Source organism: Sinocyclocheilus grahami, unplaced genomic scaffold (genome assembly GCF_001515645.1).
Source record: "Sinocyclocheilus grahami isolate Dianchi unplaced genomic scaffold, SAMN03320097.WGS_v1.1 scaffold337.1, whole genome shotgun sequence".
NCBI classification, from domain to species: domain Eukaryota; kingdom Metazoa; phylum Chordata; class Actinopteri; order Cypriniformes; family Cyprinidae; genus Sinocyclocheilus; species Sinocyclocheilus grahami.
Window position 1 is genome coordinate 537,138 of NW_015505516.1, and position 22,874 is coordinate 560,011.

Below are 22,874 nucleotides of genomic sequence, written 5' to 3' on the forward strand. Positions count from 1 at the left end.
AAAGCCCCGCCCCCCCCCCCCCCCCCCCCTCGTCTCAAGAAATATCTGCATCCACACGAAACCACAAAACCGACACAAAACTATGTTGTATACATGCCAGACCAGTATGTGGCGCTGTAATTCTGCCACAGAGATGCATTAAAAACGGAGAAGAAGACTTGGACTATGCGCATAAACCTTGCGTGTGGTATACAAACGAACATGGAACAATACATTTATTAATCTGTGTTAATGTTAGTTAATAAAAAGACAATCGTTCAGTGTTTGTTCATGTTTTTGTTGCTGTTACGTGACGTAGCTGTGTCTGACTAGGGTCGAGACGTGGGCTGATGACGTCATCGTTTCAGAAAATATACGGATTCGCTGTCCACACGAAAACGCAAGGGTGGCGTTTTCAGATTTATCCACTCTGGGACCCGGTTTCAAAAAATGTCGGTTTCACTCTCCCAAAACGCCGGATCCGTGTGGTCGAAACGCCTATACGATACAAAATATATGCGTATACAGCTAAACGCGTCTCCGTGTGGATGGGACATTAGTCTTTATCTTGAGACGAAAATGCTTAATAGTCTTAGTCACATTTTAGGCATTTGAGTCTTTCATAGTTTTAGTCAACTAAAAGTCATTGCATTTTTGTTAACTTTTAGTCATTACTTTGTCAAACTGCAGTTACCAACATTTATTTTGGTAGCTATTTTATATGTAGTCTTCAAACAAAAATAGACATTAATTCTTCTCTCTTTAGACCAAATCAATTAAGCTTATGAGAAATTTGAATCAAGGATTGAATTTGGAAAAACTGGATTTTTGGGTGAACTATCCCTTTTACAGTAGTGAAAAGGGAGCAACTTATAAAAATTATAGTAGTTCATGTATATTATATATTTATAATTTTTGAAAAAGAAGCAGAATAAGACAATAAGACAAATATAAAAGGGATACAAATTAAACTCATTTTTCAGATACAGTAGGTTTACTTAACATTTATTTAACATCTTTTCTTGGTTAACATTTATGACACAGATAGGTACTTAATCAGGAATGCTGTCCCTTTAAGACGGAAGGCATGCATGTAATACTGAGACAAGTTCAGTTTTCACCCACCTGTTTACGTTCACTTAATCCATAACTGTCTGTATTTATGTGAATACTCTACACGATAGACATTTGGACTGCTGTGTGTGTATTTGAGCACTGAGAACTGATCGCGCGCTGTATATGAGAGCTGAAGAAGTGGAGAGTGTGCGAGAGAGCGCACTAATATCAGCGCGATTCCGCCTATCCCGCCTTCACTAACTTTAAGTTAATCAACGACGAATTGTGACTCCCGGGAAAAACGGGACGTCTGGTCAACAAATCTGTATATGTCAGAAAATATATTTAGAATTTTCGAGATTGTCCTCTCTGCAGAACACAAGATCCAGATAATTTGCTGCTTATTAATGCAAGGTGGTTAAGTTTAGATATTGGGTAGGATTAGGAAATTATGACATGACCGTGTCCTTTTTATGTTCATTATTTTTGTCTACTGTCTGTAGTTTCAGTAGTTTCAGTAAATAATAAGCAGCACAACTATTTTCAACATTCATAATAATAAGGAAATGTTATTTTTTATTTTTTTTGAGCAGCACATCAGCTTTGATCATGTGACAAGTTACACAAAAATTAAATCTGTACAGGAGCTTTGAAAAGTTTTTTTTCTCTTTTCTTTTCTTTTTGTGATAGTAAAGACCTTGTCATGTGATAAAGTCTTGTAATTGTGAGTGAACCTGCTGTAACGTAGGATAAATTTCAGACTTCTGTTATATTGTATCGTTTCGTACTGAAGACTGGAGTAATGGCTGCTGAAAATTAAGCATTGCCATCACAGAAATAAACTATATTTAACAATATATTAAACTATTTTTTCAATATTCCTGTTTTTACTCTATTTTTGAAGGCCCAAATCCCTCTCACACTGGTCGTGGTACATCAAACCATCCTTACAGTTGATCCTGTTAGTGAATAAGAGTATTTAGACAAGGTATTAGATAGATGGGAAATAGATGCAGACAGACAGTCATGCTGTTCGCCCATTAATTTTCTTTGTCTAACAGAGTCCTGACCTGTTCAGAGTGTTTGTGTGAGTAGAAACAGTGCTAACAAGATGAAGTCTCAATTTACTTACGTGTGACTGAATTTAATTAGGAGCTCAAGTAGGGGCCTATTTAGAGACCCCTTATCTGTGTTCTGGCTGCGCTAAGTTCGCCTCAGTCTTGTCCATGTCCTGCCAGTGTTTGTACATACGTGTTCACGACTCTCTAACCATTAGGCCAACCACAATCAACATCTCTCTCTTTCTTTTTTTTACTTTCAAAGCATGACACTGTGGTTATTGTGAATATTGTTCTCTTATGATAAATTGCTTCTGATTTTTTTTAATTCAGAAGTCCCTTTGGAGAGAATTGTCTGGCAAATAACTGAATACAAAATGTTACAATCTCTTCTGGTCTCTCCTTTAGAGATACATATGGTTTTTTTTTCTTTGTTTCTCTCTTTAGCTCGGTTTGAGAAAGGAGTGGCAGAGGGGACGGTTGACCCTGCCTTTAACCCTGTGGTGGCTGTTCGTCTGACGGTCCAGAAGAACTCCGCCGTGTGGGCAATTATTAGCGAGGTCTGTATGCTGCCTTTGGTTTAGGCCAGTCTAGGGCTGCACAGTATCTATCATAGTATATGGTAGTTGAGATTTCACTTTGCTATTGCTGTTGTAGGCTGCATTTATTATATTATGCATTAGTTTTGTTTAGATTCAGGAGTTGCATATGTGAAGCTCTTTTTGCACTAATGCCAGACTTATTTATTTATAACCTTATCTTTTGCTTTGTCTTTATCACTTTCAGGAAATACAACAGGAAATAAACATCTTAATAAATAAAAGAAATACCTTTAATAAGCACCTTTAATAAGCGTTATTCATAAATGGTCAATACCATGTGATTATTTAGTACATAAACGATTTTTCCATTGAATTTCCAGCACAAGTAACTATTTTATATATATATTTATTTATTTATTTATATATACCACTCTTGTGATATGAAATTACAGTAACGCTTCAGTATAAGGACCAGTTCCCTTTCAGTCGGTCACTCTCGACGTCACGTTGGATGACCGACGAATTGGGATCTCGCTTAGAGGGACCAATCTACTTCGAGTGTAAACTAAATGAGCATGTGATTATGGCATCCAGCTGCTGCTGATCACAGCGTGAGTATAAGTAGGCAGCAGATGCAGCGCATATTCAGCTTTTCGCTTTGGAGCCGAGCGGTTCTATCGTTCTGCTCCTGACCTTCCTACAGTAGTGAGAAAAACGACAGTCAAGCATGCTCTTCAGTGGGCTCTCGTGATGGTGGATGGCGCTTCAGCGGCGGTGGTTTTCCCGTGTCGAGTGGGTTGCACACAACAGGCTGCACTTACCCCTGTGTGTGTTGCAGACGGCCATCTCCCATGTGCGCTTCAGCACACTAAAAGAGCAATTTCCATTCTAAAAGAGCTTCACGGGTGGAACGTCTTTTTAAAGACACGTCTTTTTAAAGATGTCATACCATCCGTGTGTTTCTGGGTGCGGTCGTTACCTGGCGCCGGGTGATGGTCACGATCGCTGCCTCTCGTGCCTGGGCATGAAGCACGCTGAGGTGGCTTTCGTGGATGACTCATGCTCCCATTGCGGGGGTATGACCATCTCGGAGTTGCGGACCAGACTCCATTACTTGCAAGGAGGCGGAGTGCCACTGCCTAGATCTGGAGCTCCCTCTGGTGGCAGCTGGGGGCGTCCTTTTTCTAGCGGTGGGCGGACTGGTCTTACAGTCACTGTGAGGAATTCCCCTCCGTGGATGCCCAAACTCGCCGGCACTGCGAAACCAGCGGAGCTCTCAAAAGAGCAGGCTGGACCCTCCCGGGGGGTACCACCTGTTTCTTCCGAAGCTCCCCCCGACGATCGGATGTCGGCCGCAGCATCGGAGGGTGAGCTGGACTTTTCCGGGGATGAAGAAGAATCCGGGTGGAGAATCTTTTGTTTCTTTTTTTCTGACACTGACCTCGCAGCCAGTGGTACCCAAATTCTCGACAAAAGAGCAATTTCTTCTTTCTCTGAGTCCCCTGAGGGGACGGGGGGTTGTGGACGATCCAGAGCCGTATCACACTCACCCTCCTCTCTCGCCAGTGAGCAGCAGCGGGCGGATCGGGAGGACGAACCAACAGACTACCCACGCACCCTCTGCTCAAACGCAGGTCAGTGTTACACACACCCAGACCCCGCCTCGGACCGACAAAGAGACGCCCGGGCCGGGTCCCTGCGTTCTTCCGAGCTGCCCCACTGCAGGTATGCCTGTAGTTCCGTTGAGGCCACTTGCGCGGTGTCTGGGAGCCTGGCTAGAGCTACCCAGCCTGTCTCGATGGCTCCGTCGAACCGTCAGGCTCGGCTATGTGATTCGGTTCGCCCGGCGCCCTCCCAAGTTCTGGGGCGTCCACTTTACGTCAGTGAAAGCAGCAGATGCCCCTGTCTTGCGTGCAGAGATCGCAGTCCTACTGGCAAAGGACGCGATAGAGCCAGTTCCTCCAGCCGATATGAGGTCGGGGTTTTACAGCCCTTACTTTTGGTAGGATCCCAATTCGTCGGTCATCCGACGTGACGTCGAGAGTGACCGACTGAAAGGGAACGTCTCGGTTACATATGTAACCCTCGTTCCCTGAAGGAGGGAACGGAGACGTCATGTCCCGTCGCCACAGCTCCTGTACCACCGCTGAGCGGCTGGGTCACCTGAATATGCGCTGCATCTGCTGCCTACTTATACTCACGCTGTGATCATCAGCAGCTGGATGCAATAATCGCATGCCAATGTGCATTGGCTCGTTTAGTTTACACTGAAGTAGATTTGGTCCCTCTAAGCGAGATCCCAATTCGTCGGTCATCCGACGAGACGTCTCCGTTCCCTCCTTCAGGGAACGAGGGTTACATACGTAACCGAGACGTTCTCACTATTAACAAGTTGCTTATTAGCATTCCTACTATTAACATATTGGCATATTTATTAGTACTTATAAAGCACATATTCTGCATGACCATATTCTACATCCCTAATCCTACCCAATACCTAAACTTAACAACTACCTTACTAACCTTAGTAAGCAGCAAATTAGGAGTTTACTGAGGCAAAAGTCATAGTTAATGGTTTGTTAATAGCGAGAATTGGACCTTAAAGTAAAGTGTGACCGAAATGACACATCATTTGAGTTTTGGTTATACTGTCCAACCCTAGACCGATAGCATGCTCTCTCCCTCTTAATTCCTTTACTGTGTATCATTCGAATAATATCTGCAGTTTCTGAATATCTTCTAAACTTGATGCTGTATTTAATGCATTCAAAATTGCCAACACTGTTTGCATTCCGGTGAAATGTGAACTTATAAAAGATCATATTTTTCAGTTGTATCCACTTAAAACTTTTCATAGATAAGTGAAGGTAGAAGATTTGGGTGGTATTGTGTTATTACAATGTTATTACTAATTTATTGTATTTTGATAAAGCATCAAGCCATACACCATACCTCTTCAGTGTTTTTCTTTTTCTTTCTTTTTTTTTTTTTTTTTAAACCAGCCATAACAGCCAACATTGTCTGGCACATAAGGACATTTTGACAGATGCCTGGTTTAGTTTTGACACTGAAATCGCATGTGTCCAAAACCAGAACACAGTTGACTGGACAGTAAAATTGCTTCAAACTAGACTTTTTTTTTTTTTATTCGGTGATGTGCATAGATGATGTTCTTCATATGCCTGGTTCTTGACTGATGTTTTTTAATCTCTTATCAGATCCATATCAAGAGGATACCTGGGTAACTACTACTGTATGTCTCCAGTGGCCGAGGCCCTCTGGTCACCAAGACAGGTTTGTGCTGCTCGCATCTACAGCGGATCAAGAGTGACCCTCACATTATCAGAGTGCGTGAAGGAACCCTGGCTTTATGTTCTTCACCTCTTAAACTTTGCTTTTTTCCTCTTTTTTTTGTCATTTCGTCTTCCTCTGGTAGTTTTGTCAATTTCTCTTCTCTTCTGCTTGCCTTTGCCTCTGTCTTCAGACTTCGTTTTACCTTTTACTATTCCCTGAATTCTGTTGTTTGAATGTGACTACTACTGTACAGAAAAAAAAAACACTTTTTGACAATGTTTTCAGACACTAAATTTGTGTCGTGAAGGATTACAATCATCGCTGTCATTAAGGTTTGAAGTTCAGGATTCAAGGCTGCACCAATGCTGGAGAATATGTGCCCAGCCCTACTGATGAAGAATGTCTTCAGCACTCTGCCGTCATGGACTGTAACTGACCTTGGGGCAAATATACACTGCTGGATTTCGGCTGAGGGATGAAAGAGTGGGACGACAAGAAGGTTTTGTTTCGAAGTCTTTTTTTTTTTTTTAGGTTTTAGGCCGTTGATGTTTGAAACTCTTTTAAGAACATTTCGAGACCAGTTTATTATTTTATTGACTGCTTTGCCAAAATCTAAAAACATATTTCTAAAAACAAACAGCATATCTTTGGGCCTCTACCTGGTCAACAGAAGTGGCTTTTCTTCCTCTGTGTTGGTTTAGTGTCAACGAATCAATCATGGCTTTCAATCTGAAGGTTTTTAATTGCTGGTGTTATTATTATTATGATGAGGTGAATTAATTTATTTGAAATAAATCTTTAATTTGTACAAAAGGTAAATGCTTTTATTTTATATTTGGAAATGTATGATGTGGCAGAGAATGTATTGTGGCTTAAAGTCGAGTGATGGTTGATGTTTGTATCTTTGTGTAGTTGAGAAGGGTGCAGGGCCGCCCACTTCTGTGCCTTAACATCTAGTGTCCCAGTAGGGGGCCTGGTAAAGGACTGCCTTGTGCCCGGAGTCAAAATGCTTAAATCATCAATAGGACAGTTTGTTAGTTGCTTGATTTAAGTGAGACGTTCAAGTGTAGAGCATGGCATGTCCATTTTTTTGTTCCAGAGTCTTTCATGTCTTCATTTGTTCATTGAGCATTTTCCATCTCAAATAATCTGCTTTCATCATGTCAGTCAGAAAATGTTCTCCTTTCTATGCTGTATCACAAGTATCTGAATGCTCAGTGAGTCATGATTAAGTCCAGATGGAATCTGCAGATTTTTTTTCTGCACAGAATGAATTTAAATGTGGTGAAATGATTAATGAGGCTGAGGGTACTACATTTTTATGGTAGCTGAAAGCACAATCTACAGAGTCCCTAAAGTGACATGGTGGTGGGGAAATAAAACGAGTTGATTTTTCAAAGATCTTGCTTCTCTCAAAGTGTTTGCATTCCACCAAGAAACTGTGTTCTTTCAGAAATGTTTTGCGTTCCCTGACAAACTTTGGGTTGAGCCAAATATAGTATTAGAGTTTTTAGCAAAAATAAATAATAAAAACCTGAAATAATTCAGCCATACATTTTTCTCGCCATGAAAATAGCCACAGAAGCTGGCGTGGCGTTAAACACAAACAAACTTTGTTTGCTCGAAATACGTTTGTGATGGAAATATGAGGTAGGACCAAGAACTATTTTTCAGTACTTCGTGAGAGAACGCAAAAGTTTTGCTAGATATTGAAAAGGTTTTGCAAGCGAATGCAAAGTTTCTTGGGGGAAAGGCAGCACTTTTTGCGAATTAATGCAAAAGATTTGTGAGCAAGCGCAGATTTTATTGGGGGAAAAGAGAATTTTTGCAAGAGCATTGCAAAAGTTTCTTGGGGGAGTGTAGTACTTTTGCATGTAAACGTAGAAGTTTTGCGAGCGATGCAATGTTTCTTGAGGCAACACAATACTTTTGCAATTGCTCCCAAAAGTTTTGGGATTAAAATATGAGGTGGGGGAAAGAACCGTTTCATAATTTTTTGAGAGAAAACAACATTTTGTGAGCCAATACAAAGTTTCTTGGAGAAACGCAGTACTATTTACAAGTGAACGTAGAAGTATTGCGAGCGAACGCAAATTTCCTTGGGAGAACGTAGAACTTTTGCAAGTGAACGCAAAGTTTCTTGAGGCAACATAATGCGTTTACAAACTAGTGCAAACGTTTTGCAAGCAAACTTAAAAGTATTGAAATGTTTGTTTTTCATCACCTTAATCAAATAAGCCACACTATGTAAAAACTCTAGAACTTAATGAATGACTGCAGTTCAAAGGTTTCTATGGAGTGCTGCTGGTGCAGATTCTATGTGGACCTGGTCAGGAGCAAAATATTACCAGAACCGTAGATTTATAACAGAAATGGAATGGAACGGCTACATTTCCAGCTATTTTCAGAAGTGTTAAGTGTGCTGGTTTTGTAAAGCTACGGTTCGTATTTATTTTGCTTGTTGCTCCTGACATAGGGACTTGATGGCAACGTAACTGCTGTACAGATTTCCAAAGTGCTCTCATCTCATGTGATTGTATATATCTTTAATAAGATGAAAGTTTTAGTTCAGTCTGTCATTGTATAATCCTTGATGCTTCAAGTTTCAGAACATATCCTTTTTAGATACATACTGTTCACCCTCACTTTCGTGACTACTTGGAGCCGGATGTGAATCGCAGTGTGGTGTGTTGTAATAGAAAGCCAGTGTACTGTCATAAACATTTGTTTACAGTTTGTTAATGATCTCTCCTGAGAGGAGAGATGGAGATCAATTCTTGGTCTGAGTGTAGAGCACTGTATCCTCATTCTCCTTTACATCCTCATATGACATGACTTCTGGAGAATGGACTCGTGAAACCACAGTGGAGTGGTTTTCACAGTGTTTTGCCATATTGCTGCCTTTTTAGTCAGATTTGTGCTCAATGATGGGGTTCCACATCTGTTTTAGCACTGAAAGATGGATTGTTGTCCGTTGCCCTCTCGTTAAACTCTCATGGGCCGGTTTCCCATCAGCGCATGTCCATCTTGAAATCCACCCTTCGGTCTTACATTGAGATGAATCAGACATGAAACGTGCTCCTCTTGTGTGATGCATTCTAGACTTTCATGTGCCTTCATCTGTCTTTCTCCAGCTCTGACATTGATTGCAAAATAAACCAGTCTTCTTGACATAATTCATCCTTTTATGTTTCTGCGGTGTTCCCTCATTGCTCATTTATTTAACTAATTTATCTTACATATTTAATCATGCAACTGTGAGAAACATTTTCATGTTTTGAGGAGGCATGTTGTGATGTGATGTTAATAAAGAGTGTTGTATGCATGAATTATGATATTTTAGGGCCTAAACAATATTTTCCTACAGTCTTAAAGAAAAGAATAGGCCTAAGTTTAGGATTTAACAAACCAATCAAGATATTTATGGTACATATTTGTCAGTACTAATCAAATTAATGCATTTTAAATGCACAATAACCAGGTTTATATATATATTTATGATGAATCCAGTTTGTTTCAATCTCATGCATTCTAACTAGCCTAACTGAATCTTACTTCTTCCACGGGTATATGTATTATAGTTACATACTTGTTAAATTAAAACATTTAATTGCTTTCACAGTGAACAGTTTCTAAGCGATTTGAATAAATGCATTTTGAAAATATGATTATTTAAATCAAATAAATAAAAGAAAATCTAAGTAAATAAAATGAAACCACTATGTCGTGATTTTTTTTTTTTTTGGAGTGCAGATATTCTGCAGATATGTTACCATACCTTTTAGCGATTTGAATAAATGCATTTTGAAAATATGATTATTTAAATCAAATAAATAAAAGAAAATCTAAGTAAATAAAATGAAACCACTATGTCGTGATTTTTTTTTTTTTGGAGTGCAGATATTCTGCAGATATGTTACCATACCTTTTGTTTTATTTATGCATGTCTTACAAGTATGCATCACATTGTTTATTAATTTGTTTGTCAAAACTTTGTAATTCAAATCGGTAGTAATTTTATACAATTTAAATACACAAATCTTAAATGTAGGCCTAAATATTTTTGTGTACAGTTGTATTACATTAAATCTGGAATGGAAAAATTAAACCATTTACCAATAAAATGCCAGTCATTTTTACACTAAAAATTTACTGGACTAACAAACATGTACAGTAGGTGTATTTTTAAACATTTTCCCTGAAAATGCTGTGTTTCTTTAAAATAACGGACACCATGCTATTTTTAAGCGTTACTCAAGTCTCTAGGGGCCAATGTAAACTTGATATTATACGACAAAAGCATTATTTTAGTGCCATCTTCTGGTCAATATAAATGCTTCACACTGCTATATGACAGTCCAGTACTGTGCGCTTAATATAATAAATGATTGAAATCGATGCATAATTGTCGACCGTATAAATTCCGTCACTTAACACTATTAAACTGCTGAGGTTTGTAAGCGCGAACAAATGGAACATTTGCGAACTACAATTCCCACAATCCACCTCCGTTCCACTTCCTTACATACGTCATACCTAACGTGGCCGCTTTCATAATAATTCCGCATTTGAGTTATCTGTAGCTTGAGTTCTTTTTGCCACGTTTCTGAACCCACATTTCGCTTCAACTTGCTCGGATGAGAGCTCTCCAGAATTCCCAAATATTACAAGGATAAAGAGGACGATGGCCGCGCCTGCGCTGGATTAAGAGAAGATTTCAAAGCCCGTCTCCTTCAGCATGACTGAAAAAAAACTACTTTATTTTATATATAAATCTATATTTTCCCTGTGTTTCCTTCCTGCTGTGTGAGCTACTAAAATGAGCCGCACTGTGAAACAGCCAATCAGAGCAGAACTCAACATTATTATTCATGACCCTTCCAAATAAGGTAAAAACAGACCATTTCATTCTAGAGACAAATCCTAGGGTTGTAAATGGACAAATAAAACAGTTTCTGGGGATGTTTTGCCCTTACCTAAGCCACATACCTTCTACATCAGAGAACAATTTAAAATATTGTATCAATGCATTCTATGGCACCTTTAAATTAAACTAAATGAAAATTAGAAATGGTGCCTTGGCAACTATCTTAAATTATGATTTAAGTGTTTTTTTTTTGTATATGTTTTTTCAGTTCAATTTTAATCAGTAATTTGTACCTGTGTGCTACTGCCTTGAGTCTAATTTAGTCTTATTTTATTTCATTCATTTTATAGCTCTGTTTTAAACCAACTACAGCCAAGTGCACATGCTAACAAGTCAGAATGTCTTCACTGTATAATAAAAGCGCTTTCATTTTTCTTTTATTATAGCTGGACACCAGATCTCGATTCCGAGGCCGAAAGGGATACTGAATAACACCTTCAATGTGAATAACATGTTTTGTATCAAAATGCCGAGACATGCTCTCAAATGTGTAAATACGTATAATGCTTTTTAAGCAAACTTGTCTTGTGAAAAATAGTTGACTCACCAACACCAGAAATCATCAAATAAAACTGATTTCCAGTTCTGAATGTTCACTCATAAAATCACTGGATCCACAAAAGATAATATTCAAAACATTAATAGTTTTTTTTATCAATGTAATTTTTATCCCATTCAACAGCTGACTGTTATTTCTGTATGAATGGTTTTATGATTTTGTAAAAAAAGTGAAATCTGATGAAGTAGCCAGTAGCAAAAAAAAATGTCCACAAAGATGTTTATAAAACATATCGTAAGATAATTCCAGATATGGATACTAATGATCATTTATTTCAAAGCATTCATCATGAGCACTTTAAACCTCTCCAAGTCCACCTTCTTCAAGATGTGGGCTTCGTGAGTCTTCTTCAGGATATCGAGGTGATCTACAACCATCATTCCCCGGCAGCAGTTCCCCGCCAGCTCTACAGTGACGGCTTTGTGTTCAGTTTCAATGATATATGTGTCATCTATGGCTGCTGCCATGGCATAAGAATCACAGGAGACGAATCCCTGCCCATCCACCAGCTCCTTCTCAATCCTCTCGCTGTAGGTGGACTCCATGCTATGCTTAAAGATCTGCGTCATAAACCGAGCTTTATCTGTGTCCTGAGCCAGCCAACCGTCACAGAACTCCTGAAACAGACATGTGCAGATATTGTATAATGTAACATCGATATGGCTGCATATTCAGGAATGTATAAACCACCAACAGTTGTATTTACATAATAATCTATATACACATTTTAATAATGTTTAAGAAATGCAAATCTCACCCAGGGTATTTTACTGCGACAAGTGAACTCCCAGGATGCAATGTAAACTGGGCAAATAAATTCATTCAGAACAATATATGCTGCTTCAGGATCAGCTGCAAAGTTGTACTCTCCACACACAGTGGTGTTCCCGCGTGCTAAAGATGAACAGAAGTTATTCTCTAACCTGGTCTAAATGCATTAAAAATATAATAAATAGGCAATACAGATCAGACTGATTTGCACTTAGCGTACAAATGATTCTGGTTTAGGGCTGGGCAATATTGCATTGCATTAAATAATAATAATAATAAAAAAAATTGTCCTGAAGATATACAGTTCTGGTCAAAAGTTTGGAATAATTAAGATTTTTTAAAATGTTTTTGAATGAACTCTCTCATGCTGATCAAGGCTGCATTTATTTGCTCATAAGTACAATAAAAACTGTAATATTGTGAAATATAAAACTATTTTAATATATTTTGTGTAATTGTCATTGTACTTAAATGTAATTTTGTTATTAATGTAATTATTATCAATGCTGAAATAGTTGTGCTTTTTAATATTTTTGCATAAACCATTTAAAAACCATTCAAAAGTTTGAGGTAAGAATAATAATAAAAAAAAAATAGAAGTGAATACTTTCATTCAGCAAGGGTGCATTAAATTGATCAAACTTAGCAGTAAAAACCTTTAGAATATTACAAAAATCTATCAGGGTTTCCACAAAAAATATTAAGAAACAACAGTTTCTTGTGTTGCTTATTCAAGATTAATAATAAGATAAGGTTTTTTCAGCATATCGGAATGATTTCTGAAGGATCATGTGACACTGAAATCTGGAGCAACAATGCTGAAAATTCAGTTGTGTCATCGCAGGAATAAAATACATTTTAATTTAAACTGAAATAATATTTCTCAATATTACTGATTCACCATGTTTATGATTTAGTAAATGCAGCCTTGTTTAGCATGAGACTTCTTTCTAAAACATTAAAGGATCATAATTATTCTAAATGTCTGACCAATCTATATTTGTGCTTTGGTATGGCTTAAATTTACATTTATTTTGAGTGAATCGGTTTTAAAGTGACCGTTTAGATTCATTTTCATTGAGAGGAGCCATCATTGCAGCCAAACAGATAAAAGTCTGTTTTTAAGAAACACTGACAAAGATTTACTCAGAGATTTGAACATTCATCTAAATAGTCACTTTAGACAAATTCACTGGAATGAATCAAACCTACCAGCTCTAATATTGGATATTGTCCAGTCCTATTCTGATAAAACAGTATGTGTAAAGTAAAGCCTGCAATACACTACACGATTTTTGCCGCCGATTTTCCATCGATTTACTGTCTGGAGAAATCGATGCTAGCTGCTTGAAAGTAAGAGTCAGTCTGCAGATTTGAGTTGACAGATGCCACAGAAAATCGCATAGTGTATGATGGTCACAGACTGAATTTTTAGCTTCAGACTGATTCCATCCAGTCGGAGGAGATCAAACATGTTTGGTATTTTCAGCCGATTTTAGAACATGTGCGGTTTTCATTTGTCAAGCGTCTTCTAGCAACAAGGCGTACATTTCTGCGCAAGTTTGTTGCGATCGGAACGACTTGAAGGTCTGGTAGTGTGTGATCCTCAAACGTGTAGTGTATGATGGCCAGCTTTCCTTTGTCACTGTTTACAAAGTCGGTAAGTGTATGATGCCTAGTGTTTTAAAAATCTGTTCAGATTTTAAAAGTCATGTAGTGTATTCCAGCCTTAAGTATTAGTGACTCACAGTCTGTATTGCCACCCATAATGTAAAGGCCTCTGAGTTTCTGGGGAAATGAGAGGTCAAGTTTTACTGCCAAAGCCACATTTGTCAGCGGAGCCGTGGCCACTAAAGACACCTTAGAGAAACAGGAACAACACATGATAAAGTACTTGAAATGCAAGATAATTCCACTAATATATCGTATAATCATATAGACCTCTCCAGGATTCTCATTGACTATTCGGATCATGGCCGACACAGCGTCCTCTTTCTGGACCAGATCCAAACCAGGAGCGTTGGGGTCCGGGGCGTCCCCGAGTCCATCTTTGCCATGAAATTCTCCAGCACTGATGGTCTGTCCCAAGAGCGCTTTAGTCGCTCCACGGAATACTGGAATCTAAAGCAATTCAGAGACACAATCAGGTTTTCTATTTACTGCATCCTGTCATGCACTGGACAACAATGCATTACTTTACAGCAAGTAACGTTATTCTTGGAGTTGTTTAGCTCAAAATATATCTGCAAACAATTAGAATTATAAGAGGATATGTATTACTGAACATACAGAAAACCAGACAATTCAAATCACAATGTAAGGTTTCTGATTTCTGTTATATCATGAACACAAGTCTTGAGTGTTTATCCCACTCATGGATAAGCAAGTCTTTCAATTATGCTGAAATGACAGTCATGCACTACATAACAGTACTCTGCACTATTTCTATCAGGAGCTTATTTTGTTCAAATTAACATTTAGCAGATTCTGCAAGGTGTATGTAAACTTATGACCGCAACAATAGTAAATAAAATACATTGCTACTGTTCAAATTACACATTTAAACTCACAGCATGACATTTCTCATTCGTATAGCCCTGTCTTCCTGCTTTTTGTTCCCCAGTATTTCATACACCAATTTATCCCAGTTTCAAAGTGATGAAAACATTGCCGGAAATACTACCTCTTCTCCAACCAAAGGGTCAAAGTATGTCAAAAAAATTGCAATCAATTGTTTACAAAAATTGTCTACACATCTAGTACTGCGATTTCAAAATCAATATGAATATTGTATAATGAACAATGCATCATTGCACAATACAAAAAAAATATCCGACTCATTGTGATATGAAATATGGGACCATCTCACCTCCAGATGCTTACACACTTTAAGGACACGCAGGACGTTCTTGCAGACATTCTCTACTGAAGTGTTGCCCTGAACGCAGGTGATGCCCAGGATCTGCACACCAGGCACTGCCAGAGCCATCATGATAGCCTGAGCATCATCCACACCACAGTCCACATCCACAAGCAATTTCTTCATGCTGGCCTCTAGATAATGACATGAGAACAATTATATTCAGTTAACAGTGGTGAAGCCTGTTATGAAAGTTACAGATTCAAAATCCTGAGCCCTTGAGCAAGACATTTCAGACAATACTATCCCATAGGACTGTCCCAGTTATAACAGTTGGATACTTAGGGTAAACATTAGTCAGCCAAAGCCTATAATTAGTAGATTAGTAAGTGCATGAATGAATGAGGTCTCTCTGCAGGATTACTCTCACCTGTAGTGAAGTGTCGCTGGTTGTAGGTGTTGTAGTTTCTTGAAAGGTGTGTGATGCAGTCGCGAGCTCTTTGTATCTTTAAGAGGGGTTTATCTGTAGGAGGATCTTTGGGTAATTAATTACGCAACATGATTTAGCCTACACCAGTGTTGCCAAGTTGCCAAGGAATTGGGCTACTTCTGTTGGCCCGGGTTGTTTTTCATGTCCGCCGGTTTGAAGCGACTCCAATAACATGATATTTTTCCCTGGAATGCGAATTTTAGCAGGGGGCCCCCGCCAAAAACGTGTAAACGTGAGGACCCCCTCGAAACGCGATTGGGCGGGTTTTCTTGTGAAAACCTGGCAACCCTGGCCTATACCACGTTTTCGATTAAAATCATATTTTAGATTGTAGGGCTCCCATGTTATAAGGCATAGCCTACTGTATGTGGATAGCCCACCCACAGCCAACACAAAACAAATGGTTACACTCCTCTGAAAGTACATCTAAACAGTAAAGAAGACAGCCTATAGGCCTACAGAAGAAAGTGTGAGTGCACTGTGTAATCGACTGATCTTGTAGCATAGAAATATCAGCGGGTAGAATGGACAGGACGCCGATATGAAATGGATATCGCGGGTGGATGGTGTCTTTCTTGCACGTCGGTCGAAATAATTCACTTATTTTAACATTAACTGTTTATTTTGAACTCGGTCACTTAAGATTCATTAGCGTTGTCCGTCGGGATTCATGATTCGTTTGTTTGAATCAGATCTTTTTAATGATTCACAAAAGTCTTAAAGGGGTCATATGATGCGATTTCAAGTTTTCCTTTCTCTTTGGAGTGTTACAAGCTGATTGTGCATAGATAAGATCCCTGAAGTTGCAAAGACTAAAGTCTCAAAACCAAAGAGATATTCTTTATCAAAGTTAAGACTCTGCCACGCCCCCCTAAAACGGCTCCGAGAGAGAGGGGGTCACATCACAGTGGAGTCAGCTGTCTTAACCGTGGCTTGTGTACTGCAAACACATACCAGCGATTATGGTAAGGGGAGTTACATTTCCGACCAGTGCTTGTGGTGTTCGGCCAATCACAATGCACTGGGTCAGCTGGCCAATCAGAGCAGACTGCGCTTGTCGGAAGGAGGGACTTTGTAGAAAATGAAGAGTTTGAGAGAGGCGGGGCATAGAGGACCTACAATAATGTACAGTATTTGAAAAATAATGTAATGTTTTTTGAACATTAAAGCATGTCAACATATTCTGTTACACCAAATAATGATCTTTTAAAAAAGCATCATATGACCCCTTTAACGATTCATGGTTTTGACTACAAAACGGTGAACGGTGAACTGACTGAGTTGGCCGGAGCGGTCTTTCGGAATTGTCGTAATGATGATAAAAGTTAAACCAAACACTATAGACAGAGGTGCACATAATAAGTTTTTCAGCGTGCTTCTCATAAGAGAACCTGGAGATTTGGTTTGGTCCACACTGCACATAGTGTGACCTCTCCAAGTAGGTATAACTGCAGATCTCCAAAATGGGGCGTGAACTCCAAAAGTGGGCAGAACCTCCAAAATGGGGCGGGGTCTCTTCGCGCAAAGACGTTCACCATTGGCTCTGGCTTCGGCCAATTGTTATTGACTTACATTTCTAAATAAAACTTTATAAATTAAACATAGTTGATCTAAAATTAAAAAATGCTATGTAAAAAAATATTCTCCGTGAGAGCAGAGCCCAAAGCTCGTGGCCAGTGGTGTTCGGACTGGAGTTTGAACCTCTGCTTCATGATATAAATGGGAATCACCCACGAGCTCTCCCGCTAGCCGTCCCAGTGCAATGCAGGGGAAAGATTTTACTCTATCGCTTTGTTCCAAGCAACGGGGGCGTCCCCGGGCACGAAATTCGCAGGGTAGGAGGGGGTAGTGATGCCGGGTGTAACTAAAAAGGTGCCATTGTCCGGTTGGGGAGTTACGGAACGATCTCATATCGCATAATCTTATAATATATTAACTGTTTATCTCCTAAACTGCAACTTTCTTTACCACGCTATTCAGCGCCAATCCCGCTGTGCAGTCAATTTCTTTGGTTAAGGTTAGGGTCAGGTGTGGGGTAGATTTAGGGGTTAGTATTTTTTGTAGCATAGTGTAGTAAATCAACACTTTAATTGACACAACCAATAAAAACTATAGAATCAGCTGTGGGGCGGAGTTTGCACTGAAGTGGATTGGGGGGAAAAATTACGAATGCGTGTCATGTGCCTGTCATGTGCCAGTCTGTCAATGGGAGGAAGCCACGCCCTATTTTGGAGCTCCCGCCCCGTTTTGGAGTTCCCGCCCCCATTTGGAGATCTCCAGGCTGCAGTTATACAATTCTCGCCCAAGCGGCAACCTCCCGCTCTCTCTCATGAAGCCAACAAGGAAGTGACTTAAACTGTAATTCGTCAACTGGCCGCTAGAGGCTGGCTGCAAAAGGGAGTCAATCCCATAGACTCCCCATGTTAAAATGCTCTTTACAGCAGAAAAAAACATGTTCACAGCCTGGTTCAAAAAAGGATTTTGATTTATATAGCTAATTTTGCTCTTGATGACACCTGTGAGGGAGGTGAATTTTTTTATAACTCATCCGTTTAAATTAAATAAAGCCTTAAATTTCTGCATAATTAAGGGCGTGGCCACTTGAGTGACAGGTGGATTGTCGCTGCTGTCACCACCGTCGAGCTAGGTGGGCGTGGTTTCAACAACCAACTCCCGCTTCTTTGCCCATCTTCGATTATCCGGGAGTGACGCGAGGGGACGCGATGCTAAGATGGCGACGACCGCCTCCACCCAATTTTGAGCTTCAAAAACTATCTTCGGAACCTACGGGTGACGTCACAGACACTACGTCCATGTTTTTATACAGTCTATGAGTGTGACCCAATAAATATAACTATTAAAAAAATACATTAATAATAGTGATAATATTATTGCACTTTATTTAGTAGTGACGCGAGGGGACGCGATGCTAAGATGGCGACGGCCGCCTCCACCCAATTTTGAGCTTCAAAAACTATCTTCAGGAACCTACGGGTGACGTCACAGACACTACGTCCATGTTTTTATACAGTCTATGAGTGTGACCCAATAAATATAACTATTAAAAAAATACATTAATAATAGTGATAATATTATTGCACTTTATTTAGTTTGTTTTTAAAACAAAATAATAAAGTGTGATAATACTGTTATATTTTAAAATAAAAGGGAGTATTAAATACAAATACAATTATTTTATAGTAAACTTCTTCTTTTTTTAATATATATATATATATATATAGCCATTTTTTATTTTGGTCGCGCATGCGGACCTGCGGACCACTTATGTCGAGTTCACACTGCACGATTTTTCACGACAAATGCCCGAAATCGGAGGCAAATCGGTGCTTGTTCACGTGAGTGACAATCACGCAGTGTGAATTATCAAAGACGCGATCTGAGGGAATCGCCGACACGTCGCCGACGCCCGCAAAATATTTGGCATGCTTAATATCTGGAGCTGTCGGAGATTCACAATCACGCTGTGTGCAGAGTTCTGACTGAAAAATACATCGGCGATGACCTACAGCCAATGAGAGACCAAGATACAGGGCAGCGGGAAGTTCGGGGATGAGTTATATGAAACGTAGTTTGCGGACCAGTGTTGTCAAATCCGCGATTGCCGCCGGTTGTTTTTTATGTCAGCAGGATGAAAGCGACCCCAATAACGTGATATTTAGGCCCTGGAATGTGAATTGTACCAAGAGAACCCTGCCAAAAAAAATTGTATTTTACCCCCCAAACGGGATTTTTACTGGGGGACCCCCTCGAAAGCAATTGGGCTATTTTTAGGCTAGTTTTGAGTAGTAATTGGGCGGGTTTTGTAGCGAAAACCTGGCAACCCTGCACCAGACAGCGCTGTCGGCGATTCTTCCTATTGTAAAGTCATGCAGTGTGTAACCTCCTGTCTCGTTCCATCGTGCAGTGTGAACACAGCAACAACTGAACGCTACCTCAGATAGTCGTTCAGTGTGAAACCAACAGTGATGCGACGTCTTTGAAAATCGTGCAGTGTGAACTCGGCATTATGTGCACCCCTGACTATAACTGATTTTTCAACTGGTTCTTCGAAAATAACTTTAAAAGAACCGATTTGCGGGCTTCAGTCACAAGTGCACGCTGCTGTTACTTGACACCTGGCGCTTTTCTCAGCGCTGACCATGGTGGCCCAATCACAGTGCGATTTCAATATTAAAATGTTTGTATTTCATTACTTTCCAGAGATTGGTGGTCCCCCACCAATATATATACAGGGCCGTCCTTAGGGGGGTGCAAATGGTGCGGTCGCGCTTGAGGGGGCCCGCAGTGAACGGATATATATATACAGTGGGTATGGAAAGTATTCAGACCCCCTTAAATTTTTCACTCTTTGTTATATTGCAGCCATTTGCTAAAATCATTTAAGTTAATTTTATTTCCTCATTAATGTGCACACAGCACCCCATATTGACAGAAAAACACAGAATTGTTGACATTTTTGCAGATTTATTAAAAAAGAAAAACTGAAATATCACATGGTCCTAAGTATTCAGACCCTTTGCTCAGTATTTAGTAGAAGCACCCTTTTGATCTAATACAGCCATGAGTCTTTTTAAGGGTAAAACGCTTATTGTATTAGATGGAATATATTTATTCGTGGTGTCAAAATTAGCGAGTTAACGCAGGCGATTCATTTTTTCAGTTTAAAAATGCAATTAATGCAGGGGCGGGGCTAGGGTTGGCCACCACTCCACTCACAACTGCTGCTTCTGTCACATTTTCTCTTGACAAGAAGTGCATTTATTCAGTCGCAGAACGACTGAGAACAGGTGACCTTTCAGACGCGCACTCCACTTCACTTCAGCGGCAGGCGCGAATCAAAAGAGTGCGGAAACGGTACTGTGCTCGCAGCGCGCAATCTTCAATTGCACGCACAAGGCGCCGGAGCACGCTGTAGCCTGTATCCTTTCATATCAAAATGTGAAATAAACTACGTGCATGCAATGTCGTGGTCAGTCAAGTTATGAAGTTACCAAAAAGGCGATTAAAGCTGCCTTTAAACTGTGCATGCATGTAATACATCACATTTAAGAACAAGTCTCTGAAATGGTTTTCAAAACTCCTGGAGCAGCCCAGCACTGTCTCACTCATCTAACACACCCGATTTAACTCGTCAGATCATTAATAGAGACTTTAAGACCTGAAGTGGGTCAGAAAAGGTAAAAAGAGTTGAGAGAAAATACGATGCGTGTCAGATCCGCATCAAATTCAGCAGCTCTTAAAGAAATAACCTAATAGCCAAAACAACCTAATAACCAGCTGCTGTGATGTAGGACAAAGAAAAAAAGAGGAAAAAATAACTTTTATAGCTTTAAGGATCCATCTATATTTAATTTAGAATTTAGTGTTTGATAACTTCAATTTCTGTATATTTCTGCTGAAGGGCACAGGTAAATATGACATTTATTATAATGGGTTTATGTGAAGATTGTTTTAAGTTCACTTAAACTGATGACCTATAAAAAGGTGTCTCATGACCAATGTGTCACACAAGAAACATTTCATGATGGGTAAAAGCAAAGAGCTTTCTCAAGACCTTTGCAACCATATTGTTGCATAATTTCACCATAAACCGGCCACGACCAGGTTCTCCTCGCAAGATTTCTGACAGAGGAGTGAAAAGAATTATCAGAAGAGTTGTCCAAGCGCCAAGGATCACTTGTGGAGAGCTTCAGAAAGACCTGGAATTTGCATTTACAATTGTTTAAAAGAAAATAATAAGTAATGCACTCAACCGCCATGGCCTGTATGCACGCTCACCACGCAAGGCTCCATTGCTGAAGAAAAAGCATTGAAGCTCGTTTAAAGTTTGCTGCACAACATTTAGACAAGCCTGTGAAATACTGGGAGAATATAGTCTGGTCAGATGAGACAAACATTGTACTCTTTGGATGCCATAATACACCATGATTGGAGGTCAAATGGCACCCAAAAGCATCATGGTGTAGCATTGGCAAATTTCATATAATTGAAGGATATTTACAAAAATGTGAGGGGTGTACTCACTTCTGTGAGATACTGTATATATACAGCGTGTAAAATAAGTATTGAACACATCACCAATTTTCTCAGTATATTTCTAAAGGTGCTGTTGACATGAAATTTTCACCAGATGTCAGTAATCCAAGTAATCCATACATACACTCTCAGAAAAAAAGGTACAAAGGTACTGTCACTGGGGCGGTACACCTTTGTACCTAAACAGTCCATATTGGTACCTTAAAGGTACATATTAGTACCTAAAGTGTACATATTAGTACCTAAAAGGTACAATAGTGTACCTTTTGAAATGGTACTGCCCCAGTGACAGCTTTTGTACCTCTTTTTCTGAGAGTGTATGAAGAAAGCAAAACAAATAAGTTCAGAAATTAAGTTCTGTGTAATAAAGTAGAATGACACAGGGAAAAAGTATTGAACACATGAAGAAAGGGAGGTGCAAAAAGGCATGGAAAGCCAAGACACCAGCTGAAATCTATCAGTAATTAGAAAGCAATCCTGCCCCTTGTCAGTGGAAAATTAATATTAGTTGGTTCAGTCCCAACTGATGACCTATAAAAAGGTGTCTCATGACCAATGTGTCACACAAGAAACATTTCATGATGGGTAAAAGCAAAGAGCTTTCTCAAGACCTTTGCAACCATATTGTTGCATAATTTCACCATAAACCGGCCACGACCAGGTTCTCCTCGCAAGATTTCTGACAGAGGAGTGAAAAGAATTATCAGAAGAGTTGTCCAAGCGCCAATGATCACTTGTGGAGAGCTTCAGAAAGACCTGGAATTTGCATTTACAATTGTTTCAAAGAAAATAATAAGTAATGCACTCAACCGCCATGCACGCTCACCACGCAAGGCTCCATTGCTGAAGAAAAAGCATTGAAGCTCGTTTAAAGTTTGCTGCACAACATTTAGACAAGCCTGTGAAATACTGGGAGAATATAGTCTGATCAGATGAGACAAACATTGTACTCTTTGGATGCCATAATACACCATGATTGGAGGTCAAATGGCACCCAAAAGCATCATGGTGTAGCATTGGCAAATTTCATATAATTGAAGGAAGGATGAATGAAAAAATGTACTGAGACATTCTTGATAAAAATCTGCTGCCATCTACCAGGATGATGAAGATGAAACAAGGGTGGACATTCCAGCGAGACTGAGCCCAAACACACAGCCAAGGAAACTCTCATAGAGTTCATAGAAGAGGCCCACAGAACCTTCAAGATTTGAAGACTGTTTGTGTGGAAGAATGGGCCAAAATCATACCTGAGCAATGCATACGACTAGTTTCTCCATA

General features: G+C 39.5%; 2 protein-coding genes across 2 annotated transcripts in view; one reads left to right on the forward strand and one right to left on the reverse strand.

Annotated features, from left to right (window-relative positions):
* LOC107602876 (alpha-1,3-mannosyl-glycoprotein 4-beta-N-acetylglucosaminyltransferase A-like) overlaps positions 1 to 2,677 on the forward strand; it is a 49,658-nt gene extending 46,981 nt beyond the window's left edge. The window contains exons 11-12 of the mRNA XM_016295487.1: positions 1,940 to 2,010; positions 2,541 to 2,677. Of these exons, the coding sequence (XP_016150973.1) occupies positions 1,940 to 2,010; positions 2,541 to 2,677 (208 nt within the window). The remainder of the gene's footprint in view (positions 1 to 1,939; positions 2,011 to 2,540) is intronic.
* Positions 2,678 to 11,343: 8,666 nt separating this feature from the next.
* Positions 11,344 to 16,269, reverse strand: LOC107602908 (inosine-uridine preferring nucleoside hydrolase). Its single transcript, XM_016295526.1, has 6 exons — positions 15,477 to 16,269; positions 15,056 to 15,240; positions 14,128 to 14,307; positions 13,935 to 14,046; positions 12,173 to 12,309; positions 11,344 to 12,032 (listed from the first exon to the last, which is right to left on the reverse strand). The coding sequence occupies exons 2-6, from the start codon at positions 15,230 to 15,232 to the stop codon at positions 11,685 to 11,687; spliced, it is 954 nt and encodes a 317-aa protein (XP_016151012.1). The 5' UTR covers positions 15,233 to 15,240; positions 15,477 to 16,269; the 3' UTR covers positions 11,344 to 11,684.
* Between the last annotated feature and the right edge of the window lie 6,605 nt (positions 16,270 to 22,874).